At 47.7% G+C, this 25,413-nt stretch overlaps 1 protein-coding gene across 1 annotated transcript in view; it reads right to left on the bottom strand.

Annotated features, from left to right (window-relative positions):
- Positions 1 to 25,413, bottom strand: part of radil2b (Ras association and DIL domains 2b) — a 54,733-nt gene that overhangs the window by 17,107 nt on the left and 12,213 nt on the right. The window contains exons 5-9 of the mRNA XM_079595006.1: positions 23,314 to 24,776; positions 20,792 to 21,053; positions 18,537 to 18,574; positions 18,263 to 18,423; positions 16,851 to 16,963 (exon numbers count right to left, since the gene is read on the bottom strand). Coding sequence (XP_079451132.1) covers positions 16,851 to 16,963; positions 18,263 to 18,423; positions 18,537 to 18,574; positions 20,792 to 21,053; positions 23,314 to 24,776 — 2,037 coding nt within the window. The remainder of the gene's footprint in view (positions 1 to 16,850; positions 16,964 to 18,262; positions 18,424 to 18,536; positions 18,575 to 20,791; positions 21,054 to 23,313; positions 24,777 to 25,413) is intronic.

The following is a 25,413-nucleotide window of genomic DNA, read 5'->3' as shown; positions in this document are numbered from 1 at the left end:
CCGCTGGCCACCATACGTATAGATCCGCGTCTCACACACTCACACAGTCTCTGCACCCGCTGGTCACCATACGTATAGATCCGCGTCTCACACACTCACACAGTCTCTGCACCCGCTGGTCACCATACGTATGGATCCGCGTCTCACACACTCACACAGTCTCTGCACCCGCTGGTCACCATACGTATAGATCCGCGTCTCACACACTCACACAGTCTCTGCACCCGCTGGTCACCATACGTATGGATCCGCGTCTCACACACTCACACAGTCTTGGCACCCGCTGGCCACCATACGTATAGATCCGCGTCTCACACACTCACACAGTCTTGGCACCCGCTGGCCACCATACGTATAGATCCGCGTCTCACACACTCACACAGTCTCTGCACCCGCTGGCCACCATACGTATAGATCCGCGTCTCACACACTCACACAGTCTCTGCACCCGCTGGCCACCATACGTATAGATCCGCGTCTCACACACTCACACAGTCTCTGCACCCACTGGCCACCATACGTATAGATCCGCGTCTCACACAGTCTCTGCACCCACTGGCCACCATACGTATAGATCCGCGTCTCACACACTCACACAGTCTCTGCACCCGCTGGCCACCATACGTATAGATCCGCGTCTCACACACTCACACAGTCTTGGCACCCGCTGGCCACCATACGTATAGATCCGCGTCTCACACAGTCTCTGCACCCACTGGCCACCATACGTATAGATCCGCGTCTCACACAGTCTCTGCACCCACTGGCCACCATACGTATAGATCCGTGTCTCACACACTCACACAGTCTCTGCACCCGCTGGCCACCATACGTATAGATCCGCGTCTCACACAGTCTCTGCACCCACTGGCCACCATACGTATAGATCCGCGTCTCACACACTCACACAGTCTTGGCACCCGCTGGCCACCCTACGTATAGATCCGCGTCTCACACAGTCTCTGCACCCGCTGGCCACCATACGTATAGATCCGCGTCTCACACACTCACACAGTCTCTGCACCCACTGGCCACCATACGTATAGATCCGCGTCTCACACAGTCTCTGCACCCACTGGCCACCATACGTATAGATCCGCGTCTCACACAGTCTCTGCACCCACTGGCCACCATACGTATAGATCCGCGTCTCACACAGTCTCTGCACCCACTGGCCACCATACGTATAGATCCGCGTCTCACACACTCACACAGTCTTGGCACCCGCTGTCCACCATACGTATAGATCCGCGTCTCACACACTCACACAGTCTCTGCACCCGCTGTCCACCATACGTATAGATCCGCGTCTCACACACTCACACAGTCTCTGCACCCGCTGGCCACCATACGTATAGATCCGCGTCTCACACACTCACAGTCTCTGCACCCGCTGGCCACCATACGTATAGATCCGCGTCTCACACACTCACACAGTCTTGGCACCCGCTGGCCACCATACGTATAGATCCGCGTCTCACACACTCACACAGTCTTGGCACCCGCTGTCCACCATACGTATGGATCCGCGTCTCACACACTCACAGTCTCTGCACCCACTGGCCACCATACGTATGGATCCGCGTCTCACACACTCACACAGTCTCTGCACCCACTGGCCACCATACGTATGGATCCGCGTCTCACACACTCACACAGTCTCTGCACCCACTGGCCACCATACGTATGGATCCGCGTCTCACACACTCACACAGTCTTGGCACCCGCTGGCAACCATACGTATAGATCCGCGTCTCACACACTCACACAGTCTCTGCACCCGCTGGCAACCATACGTATAGATCCGCGTCTCACACACTCACACACTCTTGGCACCCGCTGGCCACCATACGTATAGATCCGCGTCTCACACACTCACACAGTCTCTGCACCCGCTGGCAACCATACGTATAGATCCGCGTCTCACACACTCACACACTCTTGGCACCCGCTGGCCACCATACGTATAGATCCGCGTCTCACACACTCACACAGTCTCTGCACCCGCTGGCCACCATACGTAGAGATCCGCGTCTCACACACTCACACAGTCTCTGCACCCGCTGGCCACCATACGTATAGATCCGCGTCTCACACACTCACACAGTCTCTGCACCCGCTGGCCACCATACGTATAGATCCGCGTCTCACACACTCACACAGTCTTGGCACCCGCTGGCCACCATACGTATAGATCCGCGTCTCACACACTCACACAGTCTCTGCACCCGCTGGCCACCATACGTATAGATCCGCGTCTCACACACTCACACAGTCTCTGCACCCGCTGGCCACCATACGTAGAGATCCGCGTCTCACACACTCACACAGTCTCTGCACCCGCTGGCCACCATACGTATAGATCCGCGTCTCACACACTCACACAGTCTCTGCACCCGCTGGCCACCATACGTATAGATCCGCGTCTCACACACTCACACAGTCTTGGCACCCGCTGGCCACCATACGTATGGATCCGCGTCTCACACACTCACACAGTCTTGGCACCCGCTGGCCACCATACGTATGGATCCGCGTCTCACACACTCACACAGTTTCTGCACCCGCTGGCCACCATACGTATAGATCCGCGTCTCACACACTCACACACTCTTGGCACCCGCTGGCCACCATACGTATAGATCCGCGTCTCACACACTCACACGGTCTCTGCACCCGCTGGCCACCATACGTATAGATCCGCGTCTCACACACTCACACAGTCTCTGCACCCGCTGGCCACCATACGTATAGATCCGCGTCTCACACACTCACACAGTCTCTGCACCCGCTGGCCACCATACGTATAGATCCGCGTCTCACACACTCACACGGTCTCTGCACCCGCTGGCCACCATACGTATAGATCCGCGTCTCACACACTCACACAGTCTTGGCACCCGCTGGCCACCATACGTATGGATCCGCGTCTCACACACTCACACAGTCTTGGCACCCGCTGGCCACCATACGTATGGATCCGCGTCTCACACACTCACACAGTCTTGGCACCCGCTGTCCACCATACGTATAGATCCGCGTCTCACACACTCACACGGTCTCTGCACCCGCTGGCCACCATACGTATGGATCCGCGTCTCACACACTCACACAGTCTTGGCACCCACTGGCCACCATACGTATAGATCCGCGTCTCACACACTCACACAGTCTTGGCACCCACTGGCCACCATACGTATAGATCCGCGTCTCACACACTCACACAGTCTTGGCACCCACTGGCCACCATACGTATGGATCCGCGTCTCACACACTCACACAGTCTTGGCACCCGCTGGCCACCATACGTATGGATCCGCGTCTCACACAGTCTCTGCACCCGCTGGCCACCATACGTATAGATCCGCGTCTCACACACTCACACAGTCTTGGCACCCGCTGGCCACCATACGTATAGATCCGCGTCTCACACACTCACACAGTCTTGGCACCCGCTGTCCACCATACGTATAGATCCGCGTCTCACACACTCACACGGTCTCTGCACCCGCTGGCCACCATACGTATAGATCCGCGTCTCACACACTCACACAGTCTCTGCACCCGCTGGCCACCATACGTATAGATCCGCGTCTCACACACTCACACGGTCTCTGCACCCGCTGGCCACCATACGTATAGATCCGCGTCTCACACACTCACACAGTCTTGGCACCCACTGGCCACCATACGTATAGATCCGCGTCTCACACACTCACACAGTCTCTGCACCCGCTGGCCACCATACGTATGGATCCGCGTCTCACACACTCACACAGTCTTGGCACCCACTGGCCACCATACGTATAGATCCGCGTCTCACACACTCACACAGTCTTGGCACCCACTGGCCACCATACGTATAGATCCGCGTCTCACACACTCACACAGTCTTGGCACCCACTGGCCACCATACGTATGGATCCGCGTCTCACACACTCACACAGTCTCTGCACCCGCTGGCCACCATACGTATGGATCCGCGTCTCACACACTCACACAGTCTCTGCACCCGCTGGCCACCATACGTATAGATCCGCGTCTCACACACTCACACAGTCTTGGCACCCACTGGCCACCATACGTATAGATCCGCGTCTCACACACTCACACGGTCTCTGCACCCGCTGGCCACCATACGTATAGATCCGCGTCTCACACACTCACACGGTCTCTGCACCCGCTGGCCACCATACGTATAGATCCGCGTCTCACACACTCACACAGTCTCTGCACCCGCTGGCCACCATACGTATAGATCCGCGTCTCACACACTCACACAGTCTTGGCACCCACTGGCCACCATACGTATAGATCCGCGTCTCACACACTCACACGGTCTCTGCACCCGCTGGCCACCATACGTATAGATCCGCGTCTCACACACTCACACAGTCTTGGCACCCGCTGTCCACCATACGTATAGATCCGCGTCTCACACACTCACACGGTCTCTGCACCCGCTGGCCACCATACGTATAGATCCGCGTCTCACACACTCACACAGTCTTGGCACCCACTGGCCACCATACGTATAGATCCGCGTCTCACACACTCACACAGTCTCTGCACCCGCTGGCCACCATACGTATGGATCCGCGTCTCACACACTCACACAGTCTCTGCACCCGCTGGCCACCATACGTATAGATCCGCGTCTCACACACTCACAGTCTCTGCACCCGCTGGCCACCATACGTATAGATCCGCGTCTCACACACTCACACAGTCTCTGCACCCGCTGGCCACCATACGTATAGATCCGCGTCTCACACACTCACACAGTCTCTGCACCCGCTGGCCACCATACGTATAGATCCGCGTCTCACACACTCACACAGTCTTGGCACCCGCTGGCCACCATACGTATAGATCCGCGTCTCACACACTCACACAGTCTTGGCACCCGCTGGCCACCATACGTATAGATCCGCGTCTCACACACTCACACAGTCTCTGCACCCGCTGTCCACCATACGTATAGATCCGCGTCTCACACACTCACACGGTCTCTGCACCCGCTGGCCACCATACGTATAGATCTGCGTATCACACACTCACACAGTCTCTGCACCCGCTGGCCACCATACGTATAGATCCGCGTCTCACACACTCACACAGTCTCTGCACCCGCTGGCCACCATACGTATGGATCCGCGTCTCACACACTCACACAGTCTTGGCACCCGCTGGCCACCATACGTATGGATCCGCGTCTCACACACTCACACAGTTTCTGCACCCGCTGGCCACCATACGTATAGATCCGCGTCTCACACACTCACACACTCTTGGCACCCGCTGGCCACCATACGTATAGATCCGCGTCTCACACACTCACACGGTCTCTGCACCCGCTGGCCACCATACGTATAGATCCGCGTCTCACACACTCACACAGTCTCTGCACCCGCTGGCCACCATACGTATAGATCCGCGTCTCACACACTCACACAGTCTCTGCACCCGCTGGCCACCATACGTATAGATCCGCGTCTCACACACTCACACGGTCTCTGCACCCGCTGGCCACCATACGTATAGATCCGCGTCTCACACACTCACACAGTCTTGGCACCCGCTGGCCACCATACGTATGGATCCGCGTCTCACACACTCACACAGTCTTGGCACCCGCTGGCCACCATACGTATGGATCCGCGTCTCACACACTCACACAGTCTTGGCACCCGCTGTCCACCATACGTATAGATCCGCGTCTCACACACTCACACGGTCTCTGCACCCGCTGGCCACCATACGTATGGATCCGCGTCTCACACACTCACACAGTCTTGGCACCCACTGGCCACCATACGTATAGATCCGCGTCTCACACACTCACACAGTCTTGGCACCCACTGGCCACCATACGTATAGATCCGCGTCTCACACACTCACACAGTCTTGGCACCCACTGGCCACCATACGTATGGATCCGCGTCTCACACACTCACACAGTCTTGGCACCCGCTGGCCACCATACGTATGGATCCGCGTCTCACACAGTCTCTGCACCCGCTGGCCACCATACGTATAGATCCGCGTCTCACACACTCACACAGTCTTGGCACCCGCTGGCCACCATACGTATAGATCCGCGTCTCACACACTCACACAGTCTTGGCACCCGCTGTCCACCATACGTATAGATCCGCGTCTCACACACTCACACGGTCTCTGCACCCGCTGGCCACCATACGTATAGATCCGCGTCTCACACACTCACACAGTCTCTGCACCCGCTGGCCACCATACGTATAGATCCGCGTCTCACACACTCACACGGTCTCTGCACCCGCTGGCCACCATACGTATAGATCCGCGTCTCACACACTCACACAGTCTTGGCACCCACTGGCCACCATACGTATAGATCCGCGTCTCACACACTCACACAGTCTCTGCACCCGCTGGCCACCATACGTATGGATCCGCGTCTCACACACTCACACAGTCTTGGCACCCACTGGCCACCATACGTATAGATCCGCGTCTCACACACTCACACAGTCTTGGCACCCACTGGCCACCATACGTATAGATCCGCGTCTCACACACTCACACAGTCTTGGCACCCACTGGCCACCATACGTATGGATCCGCGTCTCACACACTCACACAGTCTCTGCACCCGCTGGCCACCATACGTATGGATCCGCGTCTCACACACTCACACAGTCTCTGCACCCGCTGGCCACCATACGTATGGATCCGCGTCTCACACACTCACACAGTCTCTGCACCCGCTGGCCACCATACGTATGGATCCGCGTCTCACACACTCACACAGTCTCTGCACCCGCTGGCCACCATACGTATAGATCCGCGTCTCACACACTCACACAGTCTTGGCACCCACTGGCCACCATACGTATAGATCCGCGTCTCACACACTCACACGGTCTCTGCACCCGCTGGCCACCATACGTATAGATCCGCGTCTCACACACTCACACGGTCTCTGCACCCGCTGGCCACCATACGTATAGATCCGCGTCTCACACACTCACACAGTCTCTGCACCCGCTGGCCACCATACGTATAGATCCGCGTCTCACACACTCACACAGTCTTGGCACCCACTGGCCACCATACGTATAGATCCGCGTCTCACACACTCACACGGTCTCTGCACCCGCTGGCCACCATACGTATAGATCCGCGTCTCACACACTCACACAGTCTTGGCACCCGCTGTCCACCATACGTATAGATCCGCGTCTCACACACTCACACGGTCTCTGCACCCGCTGGCAACCATACGTATAGATCCGCGTCTCACACACTCACACAGTCTTGGCACCCACTGGCCACCATACGTATAGATCCGCGTCTCACACACTCACACGGTCTCTGCACCCGCTGGCCACCATACGTATAGATCCGCGTCTCACACACTCACACAGTCTTGGCACCCGCTGGCCACCATACGTATAGATCCGCGTCTCACACACTCACACAGTCTTGGCACCCACTGGCCACCATACGTATAGATCCGCGTCTCACACACTCACACAGTCTCTGCACCCGCTGGCCACCATACGTATGGATCCGCGTCTCACACACTCACACAGTCTCTGCACCCGCTGGCCACCATACGTATAGATCCGCGTCTCACACACTCACAGTCTCTGCACCCGCTGGCCACCATACGTATAGATCCGCGTCTCACACACTCACACAGTCTCTGCACCCGCTGGCCACCATACGTATAGATCCGCGTCTCACACACTCACACAGTCTTGGCACCCGCTGGCCACCATACGTATAGATCCGCGTCTCACACACTCACACAGTCTTGGCACCCGCTGGCCACCATACGTATAGATCCGCGTCTCACACACTCACACAGTCTCTGCACCCGCTGTCCACCATACGTATAGATCCGCGTCTCACACACTCACACGGTCTCTGCACCCGCTGGCCACCATACGTATAGATCTGCGTATCACACACTCACACAGTCTCTGCACCCGCTGGCCACCATACGTATAGATCCGCGTCTCACACACTCACACAGTCTCTGCACCCGCTGGCCACCATACGTATAGATCCGCGTCTCACACACTCACACAGTCTCTGCACCCGCTGGCCACCATACGTATAGATCCGCGTCTCACACACTCACACAGTCTTGGCACCCGCTGGCCACCATACGTATAGATCCGCGTCTCACACACTCACACAGTCTCTGCACCCGCTGGCCACCATACGTATAGATCCGCGTCTCACACACTCACACAGTCTCTGCACCCGCTGGCCACCATACGTATGGATCCGCGTCTCACACACTCACACAGTCTTGGCACCCGCTGGCCACCATACGTATAGATCCGCGTCTCACACACTCACACAGTCTCTGCACCCGCTGGCCACCATACGTATAGATCCGCGTCTCACACACTCACACAGTCTTGGCACCCGCTGGCCACCATACGTATAGATCCGCGTCTCACACACTCACACAGTCTCTGCACCCGCTGGCCACCATACGTATAGATCCGCGTCTCACACACTCACACGGTCTCTGCACCCGCTGGCCACCATACGTATAGATCCGCGTCTCACACACTCACACAGTCTCTGCACCCGCTGGCCACCATACGTATAGATCCGCGTCTCACACACTCACACAGTCTCTGCACCCGCTGGCCACCATACGTATAGATCCGCGTCTCACACACTCACACGGTCTCTGCACCCGCTGGCCACCATACGTATAGATCCGCGTCTCACACACTCACACAGTCTTGGCACCCGCTGGCCACCATACGTATGGATCCGCGTCTCACACACTCACACAGTCTTGGCACCCGCTGGCCACCATACGTATGGATCCGCGTCTCACACACTCACACAGTCTTGGCACCCGCTGTCCACCATACGTATAGATCCGCGTCTCACACACTCACACGGTCTCTGCACCCGCTGGCCACCATACGTATGGATCCGCGTCTCACACACTCACACAGTCTTGGCACCCACTGGCCACCATACGTATAGATCCGCGTCTCACACACTCACACAGTCTTGGCACCCACTGGCCACCATACGTATAGATCCGCGTCTCACACACTCACACAGTCTTGGCACCCACTGGCCACCATACGTATGGATCCGCGTCTCACACACTCACACAGTCTTGGCACCCGCTGGCCACCATACGTATGGATCCGCGTCTCACACAGTCTCTGCACCCGCTGGCCACCATACGTATAGATCCGCGTCTCACACACTCACACAGTCTTGGCACCCGCTGGCCACCATACGTATAGATCCGCGTCTCACACACTCACACAGTCTTGGCACCCGCTGTCCACCATACGTATAGATCCGCGTCTCACACACTCACACGGTCTCTGCACCCGCTGGCCACCATACGTATAGATCCGCGTCTCACACACTCACACAGTCTCTGCACCCGCTGGCCACCATACGTATAGATCCGCGTCTCACACACTCACACGGTCTCTGCACCCGCTGGCCACCATACGTATAGATCCGCGTCTCACACACTCACACAGTCTTGGCACCCACTGGCCACCATACGTATAGATCCGCGTCTCACACACTCACACAGTCTCTGCACCCGCTGGCCACCATACGTATGGATCCGCGTCTCACACACTCACACAGTCTTGGCACCCACTGGCCACCATACGTATAGATCCGCGTCTCACACACTCACACAGTCTTGGCACCCACTGGCCACCATACGTATAGATCCGCGTCTCACACACTCACACAGTCTTGGCACCCACTGGCCACCATACGTATGGATCCGCGTCTCACACACTCACACAGTCTCTGCACCCGCTGGCCACCATACGTATGGATCCGCGTCTCACACACTCACACAGTCTCTGCACCCGCTGGCCACCATACGTATGGATCCGCGTCTCACACACTCACACAGTCTCTGCACCCGCTGGCCACCATACGTATGGATCCGCGTCTCACACACTCACACAGTCTCTGCACCCGCTGGCCACCATACGTATAGATCCGCGTCTCACACACTCACACAGTCTTGGCACCCACTGGCCACCATACGTATAGATCCGCGTCTCACACACTCACACGGTCTCTGCACCCGCTGGCCACCATACGTATAGATCCGCGTCTCACACACTCACACGGTCTCTGCACCCGCTGGCCACCATACGTATAGATCCGCGTCTCACACACTCACACAGTCTCTGCACCCGCTGGCCACCATACGTATAGATCCGCGTCTCACACACTCACACAGTCTTGGCACCCACTGGCCACCATACGTATAGATCCGCGTCTCACACACTCACACGGTCTCTGCACCCGCTGGCCACCATACGTATAGATCCGCGTCTCACACACTCACACAGTCTTGGCACCCGCTGTCCACCATACGTATAGATCCGCGTCTCACACACTCACACGGTCTCTGCACCCGCTGGCAACCATACGTATAGATCCGCGTCTCACACACTCACACAGTCTTGGCACCCACTGGCCACCATACGTATAGATCCGCGTCTCACACACTCACACGGTCTCTGCACCCGCTGGCCACCATACGTATAGATCCGCGTCTCACACACTCACACAGTCTTGGCACCCGCTGGCCACCATACGTATAGATCCGCGTCTCACACACTCACACAGTCTTGGCACCCACTGGCCACCATACGTATAGATCCGCGTCTCACACACTCACACAGTCTCTGCACCCGCTGGCCACCATACGTATGGATCCGCGTCTCACACACTCACACAGTCTCTGCACCCGCTGGCCACCATACGTATAGATCCGCGTCTCACACACTCACAGTCTCTGCACCCGCTGGCCACCATACGTATAGATCCGCGTCTCACACACTCACACAGTCTCTGCACCCGCTGGCCACCATACGTATAGATCCGCGTCTCACACACTCACACAGTCTTGGCACCCGCTGGCCACCATACGTATAGATCCGCGTCTCACACACTCACACAGTCTTGGCACCCGCTGGCCACCATACGTATAGATCCGCGTCTCACACACTCACACAGTCTCTGCACCCGCTGTCCACCATACGTATAGATCCGCGTCTCACACACTCACACGGTCTCTGCACCCGCTGGCCACCATACGTATAGATCTGCGTATCACACACTCACACAGTCTCTGCACCCGCTGGCCACCATACGTATAGATCCGCGTCTCACACACTCACACAGTCTCTGCACCCGCTGGCCACCATACGTATAGATCCGCGTCTCACACACTCACACAGTCTCTGCACCCGCTGGCCACCATACGTATAGATCCGCGTCTCACACACTCACACAGTCTTGGCACCCGCTGGCCACCATACGTATAGATCCGCGTCTCACACACTCACACAGTCTCTGCACCCGCTGGCCACCATACGTATGGATCCGCGTCTCACACACTCACACAGTCTTGGCACCCGCTGGCCACCATACGTATAGATCCGCGTCTCACACACTCACACAGTCTCTGCACCCGCTGGCCACCATACGTATAGATCCGCGTCTCACACACTCACACAGTCTCTGCACCCGCTGGCCACCATACGTATAGATCCGCGTCTCACACACTCACACAGTCTTGGCACCCGCTGGCCACCATACGTATAGATCCGCGTCTCACACACTCACACAGTCTCTGCACCCGCTGGCCACCATACGTATAGATCCGCGTCTCACACACTCACAGTCTCTGCACCCGCTGGCCACCATACGTATAGATCCGCGTCTCACACACTCACACAGTCTTGGCACCCGCTGGCCACCATACGTATAGATCCGCGTCTCACACACTCACACAGTCTCTGCACCCGCTGGCCACCATACGTATAGATCCGCGTCTCACACACTCACAGTCTCTGCACCCGCTGGCCACCATACGTATAGATCCGCGTCTCACACACTCACACAGTCTCTGCACCCGCTGGCCACCATACGTATGGATCCGCGTCTCACACACTCACACAGTCTCTGCACCCGCTGGCCACCATACGTATAGATCCGCGTCTCACACACTCACACGGTCTTGGCACCCGCTGGCCACCATACGTATAGATCCGCGTCTCACACACTCACACAGTCTTGGCACCCGCTGGCCACCATATGTATAGATATGGCAGTCGCTGCAAGTTTAGAAAGTATTCACCCAAAACCATAAAGTGGAAAAGTGAGGCATACAACCAAACTAGTTCCCTTTTAGTGACTTGCTGACTGGCAATATTCCCTGTAAACTGATTAAAAATTATTTTTATTAAAATATGATTGATGAGACTGTGTGAGTGTGTGAGACGCGGATACATACGTATGGTGGCATATTTTAATATGATGCATATTAGAATATGGTGCAAAAGTTCATTTATTTCAGTAATTCAACTTAAAAGATGAAACTAATATATTATATAGACTCATTACATGCAAAGTAAGATATTTAAAGCCTTTATTTGTTATAATTTTGATGATTATGAAAACCCCAAATTCAAAATTAGAATATTGTGAAAAGGTTTTCATAAGCTGTAAGCCATAATCATCAAAATTCTAACAAAAAAATGATAAATAATGAGTATTAGTTTCATCTTTTAAGTTGAATTACTGAAAAAAAAGGAACTTTAGCACTATTCTCATTGTTGGAGTTCACCTGTGTATTATTGAAGCATGCAATCCAGCTGAAAACATTTCTCCTCATCTAACATTAACTCTTCAGACTGAACAGAAAGGTCATATTTAGTGTCCATCACTGGGAATCTCCAACAGAACGTGCTTTTATAAGTTGAAGCCGACCAGCAGCTGTTTCCTCCTCAGCGAGATACAATCACACACAAAACCTCCACACAGAACACAGAGCCTGTTATTGTAGTCGTAAAACATCGGTTTGCTCTCCAACCCGTCGCGTTTGTTTTTGATTCAATTTTCCTATTGAAAATATTGACCTCATAATGCAGCCCTGGCACCGCGCAAGCATAGAAAAGCACACTTTGCCAAGCTTTTAAAGTATAAAATGTCATTTACAGACGAGTGGATGCTTCGTGCCACCAGTGCAAACCACAGTTTAATCATTTCCACTCTCAATATAAATGCACATCAATAAAAACATTTCTCAGAATTAAAATGCTAAGATGTCCTCAAGGAAAATTCCCACGACTAACTTTTTGGTTGACTTTATTGCATGCTAAATGTGATTATCTGTATAATGAATATAAATTACTCAAGGATAAGGTTAATTCACTAAATAAATACAAGTTGTACCATCATTATGGGGTTTGGCCTTTAATATATGTTATATATTTCATATATAACATGAGAAAGTGAGAAAAAAGCTGAATTTGCTTGTTGTTTTAATTTACTGTTGGCCAGAATTACGGTTCATATTCCAATAAACCTAATTTTCTGTTTCCACAGAAACGTTGGACGTTGTTTTGCTCTAAATCAAATCACAGCCACTCAAAGAGCCTCTTGGAACAAAGATGAATTATAGTTTCCTAAAGGGCGAGACGTTTGAGGATTTTCCCATGCAGAATACAAATCAATCCCAAATCCGGGCTTTGCCAAACTACGTCTGAACACTGAAGGAGAGTCTGTGAGAAATATAACTGAGGATGCATTTCATCATTTTAGGGCTTTAGGGTTTATGTGTGCACTATCATTAATGTTTTTTTTTTTTAATTGCTGCAAAAAATACAGTAAAAACAGTGAAATACTATGTGAATATATAGTAAAGTGTAATTTATTCCTGTGATCAAGCTGAATGTTCAGCATCATTACTCCAGTCTTCAGTGTCACATGATCCTTCAGAAATCAGTGTAATATGATGTCACAAACATTTATGATTATTATCAATGTTGAAAACAGATTTATATTTGTGTGATACATTGTATTTTTCAGGATTTAGTTACACTATAAATGTCTTATTGTCACTTTTTGAGCAATTTAATGTGTCCTTGCTGAATAAAAGTATTACTGTACTTTCTTAAACTTAAAAAAAAAAAATCTTACTGACCCCAAAAGCTTTTGAACAGTATTGTATTTAGTTTTGCAGATAAATATGAATTGGGTCAACACATGAATTTCTTTAAAGTCCCCCTGTGGTGTAAATCCAGTTTTTAATGTTGTCTATGTGTGTATGTGGTGTTATTAATCTGCTTTAACACACACCATGTGTAAGTTCATAAGTGGACAGCATTGCTGAGTATTTTCTGCTTAAAACTGCAGTGAACCAAAGACAGTCTCAAACACACGGTTTGAAATCGCTGGTGTTTCTGACGTCACACACTACCTTGACCAATCAGATCAACGTGTGATCGTCAACCAGTGGATCTCTGAGCGAGTGAGTGAGTGGAGGCGGGGCTCATTTGCATATTCATAGACTGCACATACTAAATGAGGCAAGGGTGTCAAGTTACATTCAAGATATTTTAAGGCATGAAGACATTTTTCAAGGAAAAAAGGTAAATGTAATTTTGGTGATCAAAGATGAGTTTAAGGGATAAAATGATTGACTACAGGGAGACTTTAAAATACTTAAGTGTTGTTAACTAATATAATAGTTTGGAGTTGGAGCTGATTGAATAAAAAAAAAAACTTGTGATTATCTCTGTTTCCTGCTTATATGTGAATGCACTGATCCAACATAAGAGCACAGACTCATTCAGCAGAAGAGATGCTAAACTCTCTATAATCCCCCTTTGATAACTCTATGCTAAACCTCAGACTCGATGCAACTGTCTGCTTCAGTTTGATGCACAGACACTGCCACTGAAACCAACAGATTCTGCCGTAAATCTGCCAACAGTCATGAGAAGGCTCTAATAGTAAGCTAAAACTAAGACCATAAAAAACTTGTGTTAGTAAAAAAAAAAAAAAAAAAAACTTAACTTATTTTTTTTCAGGTACAGTAGCCAAGGCAACACTTATTTTCACTTTAATTTAGCTTAAATTGATGTACTAAGTTGTATAGATATATTTTTAAAAAATTACAAAACACATAACTTTAAATTAAATTAAAAACAGAAAATGTAAAAATATGAAAAATGTATTCCGATGTAGAGCAATATTTTACTATATATTTATTTTAATCGGTTTGAGTGAATGATTCAATGACTCACTCATAAAGACTTCACTTGTTTCATAACTGGATGAATCAGCGTTTGTGAATGAATCTCTTGAATGAATGATTCAATGACTCATATTAGGCTTGTTCGACTTGAAACGGCGCTGCACAGACCGATCGGTTTATGACATCAAAGTACCGCGAGGACGATTGAAAAGCATAGGAGCCGTCGGCTCTCTAATAGTTCTCGCGGTATTTTGATGTCATTCACCGATTGGTCTGTGCAGCGCCGTTTCAAGTCGAACAAGCCTAAAGACTTTACTTGTTTCATTACTGGATGAATCAGCGTTTTTGAACGAATCTCTTGAATGAATGACTTAATGACTCATAAATCCTTCACTTGTTTCATTACTGGATGAATCACCGTTTTTGAACGAATCTCTTGAATGAATGATTCAATGACACATTTTTAACAGTCACTTGTCGCCACCTACTGGTGTAACGATATAACTGACACAATCTTAATTTGAAGTGTCAAGTTTCTTTCAAAAGGTGTTTCAAAGTTTCTTTCTATTTTACCGTAGACATCAGTGTTTATATCTGAACAATAAACTTTTATCCCAGTACTTCTGTGATAATCTGAATACAGTGGGGTCTAGAAGTCTGAGACCACTAGTGAAACAGATATGAAGATCTCACACATGAATGATACACTAGATTCATTCATATCCACAAGCCAAGAACAAGAAGGTTCATCGAGGTCACATGCGAGCAAGACATCTGGAAGCGTTTGAGATCGATTCTGCGTTCAACCACACTCACAAGGCCAGTGTTTTCCTAGGCCTGCTAACCTGACTTCCTGATAATGAGTTATTCATCACAGACAGCCACACTGAAACATGCTTACAGCGCTCCTTTGCCTGAAGATAGAGTCCGATTATTGTTCTTATGTACAATCTGTAATACCATCGAGTTGATTATATGTAACATACAGAAAGATAGTGACCCCATTTCACTGCATTAATATTAAGGACAGAATCCACTCAAAACTGCATGAAATTACAACTCACCCTATCTATTTTCTAAACGCTATTGTAGATCTTAAAGTAAACAATTCATCTGCGCATGTTAAGTATTTTTTTTTTAATATACCTTATAAAATGTCATCAAAATCTGACTCCAATCGTCTAGTCTGCTTAAAGTCTCCCTGTAGTCAATCATTTTATCCCTTAAAACTCATCTTTGATCACCAAAATAACATATTTAAAGTTTTTTCCTGGAATTTTTTTTAATGTGCTTGAATGTAACTCGACACCCTTGCCTCATTTAGTATGCGCGGTTCTATGAATATGCAAATGAGCCCCGCCTCCACTCACTCACTCACTCACTCAGAGATCCACTGGTTGACGATCACACGTTGATCTGATTGGTCAAGGTAGTGTGTGACGTCAGAAACACCAGCGATTTCAAGCCGTGTTTTTGAGACTGTCTTTGGTTCACTGCAGTTTTAAGCAGAAAATACTCAGCAATGCTGTCCACTTATGAACTTACACATGGATTGTGTTAAAGCAGATTAATAACACCACATACACACATAAACTACATTAAAAGCTGGATTTACACCACAGGGGGACTTTAACAGGTATAGTTCACCCAGAACAACATTGGACCCCATTGACTTTCATTGTATGGACAAAAAAACACACTTGCACAAACAGATTTAGAAAAAATGATGACAGAATGATAATTTTTGGTTGAACTGTCTCTTAAAGTATGAAGATGTCCTGACCTTGGTGAGATAATAGACACACTGCTGGAAGGTGAACATGAGAACCTCCTCCAGAACCGCCATGGCCTCTTCGCTGGCCGACCGCACCGACGACAGCCGAAGCTCCAGAACCGCTGAAACACGACCAGAGACACGCAAACCATTGAATCTGAACCAACATTTCACATTATTCCAGTGCTGTCAAAAAAATCAACTTGATTAATCACATATTTTAATCGCAATTAAAAACTTGTATATGTTTAAAATATATTTTACAATTGATTAATTTTACAGTTAAAGGTTGTGTAGGTAAGAATTGTCTAAAGAACTTTTTGTAAAATTGGCTTAAACTGTCTTTATATACCAATACATAATTAAAATGTAAGTACTTTGAAAAAGAGAGTATAAAAATTGAGTGACTCTAGTGTATTTAATCTTCAAAAAACACAGCTCATTAATTCCTACCGGGACGAAACAAGTGATTGGCTTGCGCGACTGTCACTCTCCGTCGCCATGACTACCGCCGCTATTACTGGCTCTGCCGCAGTCGCGCACCCGTTTTTAGGTGGGAGTGAATGGAATTAATGAGCTGTGTTTATTGAAGATTAAATACACTAGAGTCACTCAGTTTTTTATACTCTCTATTTCTTTATTTTAATATCTGTTTTTTATGTTAGTGTGTGGGGGGGAAAGTCACACTTGTGGGGTTTCAACAAAATGTAATTTTGAAACATAATAGTTTTTTTTTAGGATTTATAGTTTTAGGAGGATTTATTATATACTTTTTAATTTAGGCTATATAAAAATAAAAAATAAAAAAAATAAAAAAAGTAAAATTCACTTTATAAAAGACCCACATTTCTAACGTTCATGGATATGGATAATCTGACATGGTTTAGTGTAAGATTTTTGCCCATCTTTTGGAAAATGCCGTTTTAAAAGTAAAGAAATGATCACTTTAGTCGATGGCTGCAGAGCTACACCATTTGCTATTTGACTAAAATACATATTTTCACAAGTTTTTAGTTGGATTCATATCTACATATTATGAAATCACAATTATAACAATAAAAATGACTTTGTCAAAGTTGAGCATGTTTTGTACTGACAAAAATCAGTTTTTCAATAATGTTACATTATGATTAGAATCAAATGACATCAAGGTCGGACCCTGTTTAGAAGATTGACAAAATTCATCCTCAAAATCAGAAACAACGCAAAACACACATAAACAGTGGCAAAAAAGCAAACTACAGATGATATTAAAAAACAGATGTTTGAAATTGGAAAAAGTCGAAAAGCTCTATGGGGGGGTGGGGGAGTGAATGGGTGTCCCTTATTTTGCCACACTGAAGGTGGCAACCCTAGCCCGCCCTAACGGACACATCACATTATATTCACATATATCAAACGCATTTGATTTTGAACTCTACCAATGCAGTCTTCCTCCTCCTCCTCTTCCTCCTGAGAGATCCCGTGCAGAAGACGAGGAAGATCGCGGTGAATGAAGTGCAGGATCTCGGTGGAGTTGGCCATCCACAGGACCAGCGGCTCCAGGCCCCGGATCAGCCAGTCCTCTGCGTCTGAGCCACGCCTGCTCGCGTCACAAGAGCCAGGGAAATCTGCTTTTAATGCAAGCTGTGCCTGAGATATTGCATTTTAATTCCTCTGGTTATGAATTGATGAGAAACTAGTTCCTGTTCTTACATTTCAGGCTGCAACGCTGCAAGTTCTTTCGCCTTCTCCTGTGTTAAGGTATAAAACAACACAGCAACACTTTATAGCGTGATGAATCTTGCATTTTACTGAATCTTTTCATCACAAAACACAAAAGGAGAACATTTGAAGACTTTTCCATGCAGTTACAATGAACCGAAGCCTTTATGTTTCATAAAGAATGAAAAAAGCACCATAAAAGTCATTCATTACACTTAGAGATGCACCGATATGAACATTTTGGCCGATATCGATAATTCTTTATATTTGAAAGCCGATAACCGATATATTGGCCGATAAATCTGAATAAAACTTTTGAGAGCCTGATTACAAAAACAAAAGTCTCATCATTTCCCAAGCACACAATTATAATTATGTTCTCATTATAATTTTATGTAATATGACAGACTTGTGCTGCACATGAACTCTATTTTCCTTTTTTGAAGTGATTCAATCATATTCAAAGATATTGAAAACCATCATGTTGAGCAGTGCGCATCTGAAGTGTCTCAGCTGAAGGAGATAACACATTATTTATCGATTTCAAATGTTCTTATCAGGCCGATAACGATGACATTAAATGATCATATATCCGCAGATACCGATATGGTGGCCGATATATCGTGCATCCCTAATAACACGTGACTCATATGCTATATTAAAAGTACAGTCCTCTAATATAAATGGGTAGTTCACCCAAAAATTTAAATTTTGTCATAATTTATTCTCCCTCGTGTCGTTCCAAACCTATAAAAGAATATATTTGGAAGAATCTTCAGTTTTGGTTCCAATTGACTTCCATTGTAATTTTTGCCCATACAGTGTAAGTCAATGGGAACCAAAATGGTTTAGTATACCAATATCTTCTTTTGTGTTCCACAATAGAAAGAAAGGTTTGAAACAGCATGAGGGAGAGTAAATAATGACACACTGATCATTGGGGTGAACTATCTCTTCAACCCCTTATATTGGCGGCGGGCCCACAGCCATTACATATTTAACACAGTAATATACTATACTAAACCTAATCTTGACAAACTATATATAATTTGAAAGCTTACAATCTCTAGTTTTCATATTTGGTGACTGATTTTCTAAATATATGACAGAGGAGCCGTAATTTATCAATTTGCAGCAAGAATATGTTCATACTCCTGAGGCGAGTTCAGACCTTTATTTTGAAATAGTGATGAACATGAAAAATCATGAAAGAATGGTAGAAACCTCAGATTGTTTTCATGCCAAGAGTTCAAAAGATCGCATCCATTCAATTATTTTAGAAAAAAAGGTCTGAAAATTTTTTATATATAAAGAAAACAATAATAGATTCAGCATTAGTGATGTGTCAGCGAGCTATAATGCATATACGGGATCTTTTGTGTTTCTTAGAGGATGAATTCATTTCAAAATCTGCCAAACTTCCAACACTACTTCTGAATAGGATGTCTACTTCATAAATTGTATGAAAATTGTTAAAATAATGGTTCAGACTCAAACAACATATGGAGATGGAGGCGCCCTTATACGGGCAGTGATGTCCACTAGTGGAGAAGTGTGGTACTGCGCACAAACTAAATCTCACTCAAAGCTCATTTTTTGAGATATCAACCTAAACTTGTTCAGATTTTTGGCTTTAATTTTTTTTGCATTTTTAGAGTCCACCAGGTTTTGAAAATATATATTTTATATAAAATATGAATAATAAATGTTTTAACATTGTACATTTTCATAAACTCAAACTTCTATAACTTTTTTTTCTGTTTAACTTCCTCACTTTATTTCACTTCTACAAAAATCTGCCAAATGTCTTCTTTAAAACAAGACCAATCTTACATCTATATTCAAAGCATTCTTGAATTACAACCATTTAAGTTCCGAATGTGCATTTTCATGTATATTTAAAAAACGGGGGGCGCTTGATAAGGGGTTAATAGGCCAGGTTTTTCAGTGATTTTTCTGCATGTTACATCATTACACCAGTAGGTGGCAACAAGTCTTTAAGAATCAGTCATTCACTCGACAGATTTGTTCAAAACTTTGATTCAGTCGGGAACAAAACAAGTCATTGAATCATTCACTAAGCCGATTCATTTAATTCAGGAATTAATGTGGGAAAATAATTCATAAAAGTTGTTTGGTCTTGTTTAAAAATCCTATAAATGTACGAGGTGGCGAGGGGGACTTTTTTTTTACTCGCACAATATTAACACAAATGAAGTTAAATGAAGTAAGTTGAACAGACTGACCCACACGAGCGTCTGAAGCTGATTGGCTGTGTGTAACAGGAGTCTTCGGAGGGCCGGCATTGAGAAGTGATTGACGGATTGCTGGAAACACAAACACAGCAGGAACGCAGCGCTCAGTTTGTGTGTGTCTTTATCCTGGTCAGCCGTGGAGAAGATCAACTCCAGGACCCGGGACTCGTGTTCAGCATCGTACGCCAGCGCCAGCTCTGCTCCCTCCGGGTCTCTGAAGCCTCGGGGCCTTCTGGGTTTCCCTGACTCCACCCTTATGGAACACACATTTTTATTATATCTGCAATATATTACACATGCAGTATCATATCTGATCACATATATTATGAAGTGTATTACTGAATATAAAATTACATACATTATGATATATTAGTAAATATATTGCCACATATTTTTCAATATATGAAAAGCAGCAATTCCTTATGTACACTGAACAAAATTATAAACGCTTTAGTGTTTGCTCCCCATTTTTCATGAGCTGAACTCAAAGATCCAATACTTTTTTACTATGTACACAAAAGGCCTATTTCTCTCAAATATTGTTCAGAAATCTGTCTAAATCTGTGTTAGTGAGCACTTCTCCTTAGCTGAGGTTATCATCCACCTCACAGGTGTGGCATATCAAGATGCTGATTACACAGCAGGATTATTGCACAGGTGTGCCTTAGGCTGTCCACAATTAAAGATACAGTATGTAAGATTTTAAGCCACAAGAGGGCGCTGTTTCCAACAATAACAAAGGCGAAGCTTGATGACGCTATGAAGGAGAATGGAGCGATGGGAGATGTCGTTTTCAACATCCAGAGACGTATGGAATTAATGAATCATGATCACGGATGAGGTAATTTATTAGTTTTTGTATTACCTGTACGTCTGAACGCGACATTTTATGTCATGATAATGAATGAACTACAAGGAACGGGAAATGTTATGCTATATTATCCTGTTACAGCTATTTGTTAAATGATTTGTTAGGTTAATGCTGCGTAGTTTTAGGATGTTTATAGTTAATGAAGTGTTGTTTTACGTGTTCAAACCATTCGTAGTAAAATTAAATTTGAACGGACAAGTAATGGCTTAATATTTTTTAACAACAGATATCCGATTGTGTTTAATTGCACTGCCATAATCTCGGTCACGGACTGGCCGGCCCACCTGGTACACAAATATATTAAAATAATAACGGAAATCATAATAGGCTATTACATGTGTGGGTGCGCGGACGCGGCCGACAATTTTGTATAATTTATAATGTTGATATATCGCATCACGATAGTGTCGTGGGTAAGTGTGCCATCATATACCGTGGGAGACCCGAGTTCGTGTCCCAGCTAGAGGAACTTTACTGATTTTGTCCCCCTTCTCTCTCGCGAAGCTCTCTCCATCTCGAAAACGCCACACCGATCATATTTATGCTTGTATTATTCCTCCGTTTGTCACAAATTCTGCGTGTATCCTCATATGGACGCTTACGTTTTGTTGGCACTTCAATACTCGCCAAAGAGTAATCGTGATCCATGATGTACACAACAGCTGTAACCACCACTTCCGCATTTGTCCACGTGATATTGCGTCACTGACAGGCGACATTTTTTTCCGGGACGGACAATTATTTAAAATTGGAATTTCTCTGAAATAAAAAAATCTTTGGAGACTTTTGGGATATTGTAAGTACATAACTGCAGGAAATATATCACACTGTCCAAGTGATTTTTGGATCTTTTATTACAAAATTGTTACATATTGTATCTTTAAAGGCTACTCTAAAATGTGCAGTTTTACTGTATTGGGGGGGTCCGAAAACTAGTCAGTATCTGGTGTGACCACTATTTGCCTTACGCAGTGCAACACATCAAGTTGATCATGTTGTCGATTGTGGCCTGTGGAGTGTGAACCATATTTGAGAGAAATAGGCCTTTTGTGTACATAGCAAAAGTCTTAGATCTTTGAGCTCAGCTCATGAAAAATGGTGGCAAAAACAAAAGTGTTGCGTTTATAATTTTGTTCAGTATATTTAGTAATGTCTGCTGTGAAGTATTTATGTATATGTGACCCTAGACCACAAACCCAGTCTGGAGCCGCACGGGTATATCTGTGGCAATAGCCAACACTATATTGTATGGGTCAAAATTATCAATTTTTCTTTTATGCCAAAAATCATGAGGATATTAAGATCATGTTCCATGAAGATATTTAGTAAATGTCCTACCGTAAATATATAAAACATGTATTTTTGTGAGTGAATGCAGCACAATCGTGAACATAAATGCACAACTTTAAAGAAGATTTTCTCAATGTTTAGATTTTTTTGCTCCTCAGATTCCAGATTTTCAATAGTTGTGTCTCGACCAAATATTGTCCTATCCTAACAAACCACACATCAATGGAGAGCGTATTTATCCAGCTTTCAGATGATGCATACATCTCAATTAAAAAATTTGACCCATGTGCCTGGTTTTGTGGTCCAGGGTCACATATAAGGAAATATATTTTCTTTTCATAAGAGCACACACGTTTGACAGAGAGTTGGGCGTGCAGAAGTCGGGTCTTTAAACATGAAGAGGTAATGATGTCCCAGGCCGATGACATCTCCCGAGCGCAGCTCCACCTCGTGACGGACAGCGGATCCGTTCCTCTTCACTTCGGCTCCGTCGAGGGGTTTCAGGAGCGTCACCCGTTTCACGTCGAGGGGTTTCAGGAGCGTCTCGTTCACGTCGAGGGGTTTCAGGAGCGTCTCGTTCACGTCGAGGGGTTTCAGGAGCGTCTCGGGTTTCACGAGCGTCTCGGGTTCCACGAGCGTCTCGGGTTTCACGTTGAGGGGTTTCACGAGCGTCTCGGGTTTCACGAACGTCTCGGGTTTCACGAGCGTCTCGGGTTTCACAAGCGTCTCGGGTTTCACGAGCGTCTCGGGTTTCACGAGCGTCTCGGGTTTCACGAGCGTCTCGGGTTTCACGAGCGTCTCGGATTTCACGTCCAGGGGTTTCAGGAGCGTCTCGGGTTTCACGTCGAGGGGTTTCAGGAGCGTCTCGGGTGTCACGTTGAGGGGTTTCAGGAGCGTCTCGTTCGCGTCGAGGGGTTTCAGGAGCGTCTCGTTCGCGTCGAGGGGTTTCAGGAGCGTCTCGTTCGCGTCGAGGGGTTTCAGGAGCGTCTCGTTCGCGTCGAGGGGTTTCAGGAGCGTCTCGGGTTTCACAAGCGTCTCGGGTTTCACGAGCGTCTCGGGTTTCACGAGCGTCTCGGATTTCACGTCGAGGGGTTTCAGGAGCGTCTCGTTCACGTCCAGGGGTTTCAGGAGCGTCTCGGGTTTCACGAGCGTCTCGGGTTTCACGAGCGTCTCGGGTTTCACGTCGAGGGGTTTCAGGAGCGTCTCGGGTGTCACGTTGAGGGGTTTCAGGAGCGTCTCGTTGACGTCGAGGGGTCTCTGGAGCGTCTCGTTCACGTCGAGGGGTTTCAGGAGCGTCTCGTTCACGTCGAGGGGTTTCAGGAGCGTCTCGTTCACGTCGAGGGGTTTCAGGAGCGTCTCGTTCACGTCGAGGGGTCTCTGGAGCGTCTCGTTCACGTCGAGGGGTTTCAGGAGCGTCTCGTTCACGTCGAGGGGTTTCAGGAGCGTCTCGTTCACGTCGAGGGGTTTCAGGAGCGTCTCGTTCACGTCGAGGGGTTTCAGGAGCGTCTCGTTCACGTCGAGGGGTTTCAGGAGCGTCTCGTTCACGTCGAGGGGTTTCAGGAGCGTCTCGTTCACGTCGAGGGGTTTCAGGAGCGTCTCGTTCACGTCGAGGGGTTTCAGGAGCGTCTCGGGTTTCACGTCGAGGGGTCTCTGGAGCGTCTCGGGTTTCACGTCGAGGCGTCGAACGAGACAGTGACGAGGAAGCAGATCCGGAGCCCAGAGATTCAGGCGTCCTGAGTTGCTCTCGCACTCGGTCTGATCGACACACCGTCCGAATACTGAGCTGCTGTTGATCAGGGGATAGATGACAAAATCCTGAGGAGACAAGGAAATACATAACGTAAGGGATAATGTACATCCAGCCGGTTGTTATCTCAGAATAAACCCGCCAGGGTGATCAGGATCAGGTCTTCCATCAGCCTGAGGCTACGTTTACACGTGGCCGGCTATTTTCATAATGGACATTTCACCCGCTCCGTTTTCAAAAATAACATCGTGCACACCTGTCAGTTTTCAGAAGAGTGTTCGTTTACACTAGTGGTTCTCAACGGGGGCGTTCAGAGAACAACGGTGGGCGTTGGAAGCAAGATTTTTCAGGGGTTAATGGGGGGTTTAAATATAACGCAAGTTGTTGTTCATTTACTTTTATTCATTTTAAGCATTTAGTAATTGGGTGGCGATCAGTGACCTGGATTTAGGATAGGGGGGCGCTGGCCCAAAAAAGGTTGAGAACCACTGGTTTACACGAACCCGTGTATATATGCCGTCAAGAGCATGCCAAACCTGTAGGTGGCAGTGTAACGAGAAGCTCAAGCCCACGTTAGCCAATCAGAATCCCGAAAAAAGCTTTTTGTGTTGGAGGGAGGAGAAGTTGTTGCAAAATTGCTGACCTCTGAGCACTCACTCGACGTAATAGAGAAGCTGTATTTGCAAATGCAAACAGACGAAAAGG

This window comes from Phoxinus phoxinus, assembly GCF_949152265.1.
Source record: "Phoxinus phoxinus genome assembly, chromosome: 21".
Lineage (NCBI taxonomy): Eukaryota > Metazoa > Chordata > Actinopteri > Cypriniformes > Leuciscidae > Phoxinus > Phoxinus phoxinus.
This window is presented reverse-complemented; position numbering and strand designations above follow the sequence as displayed.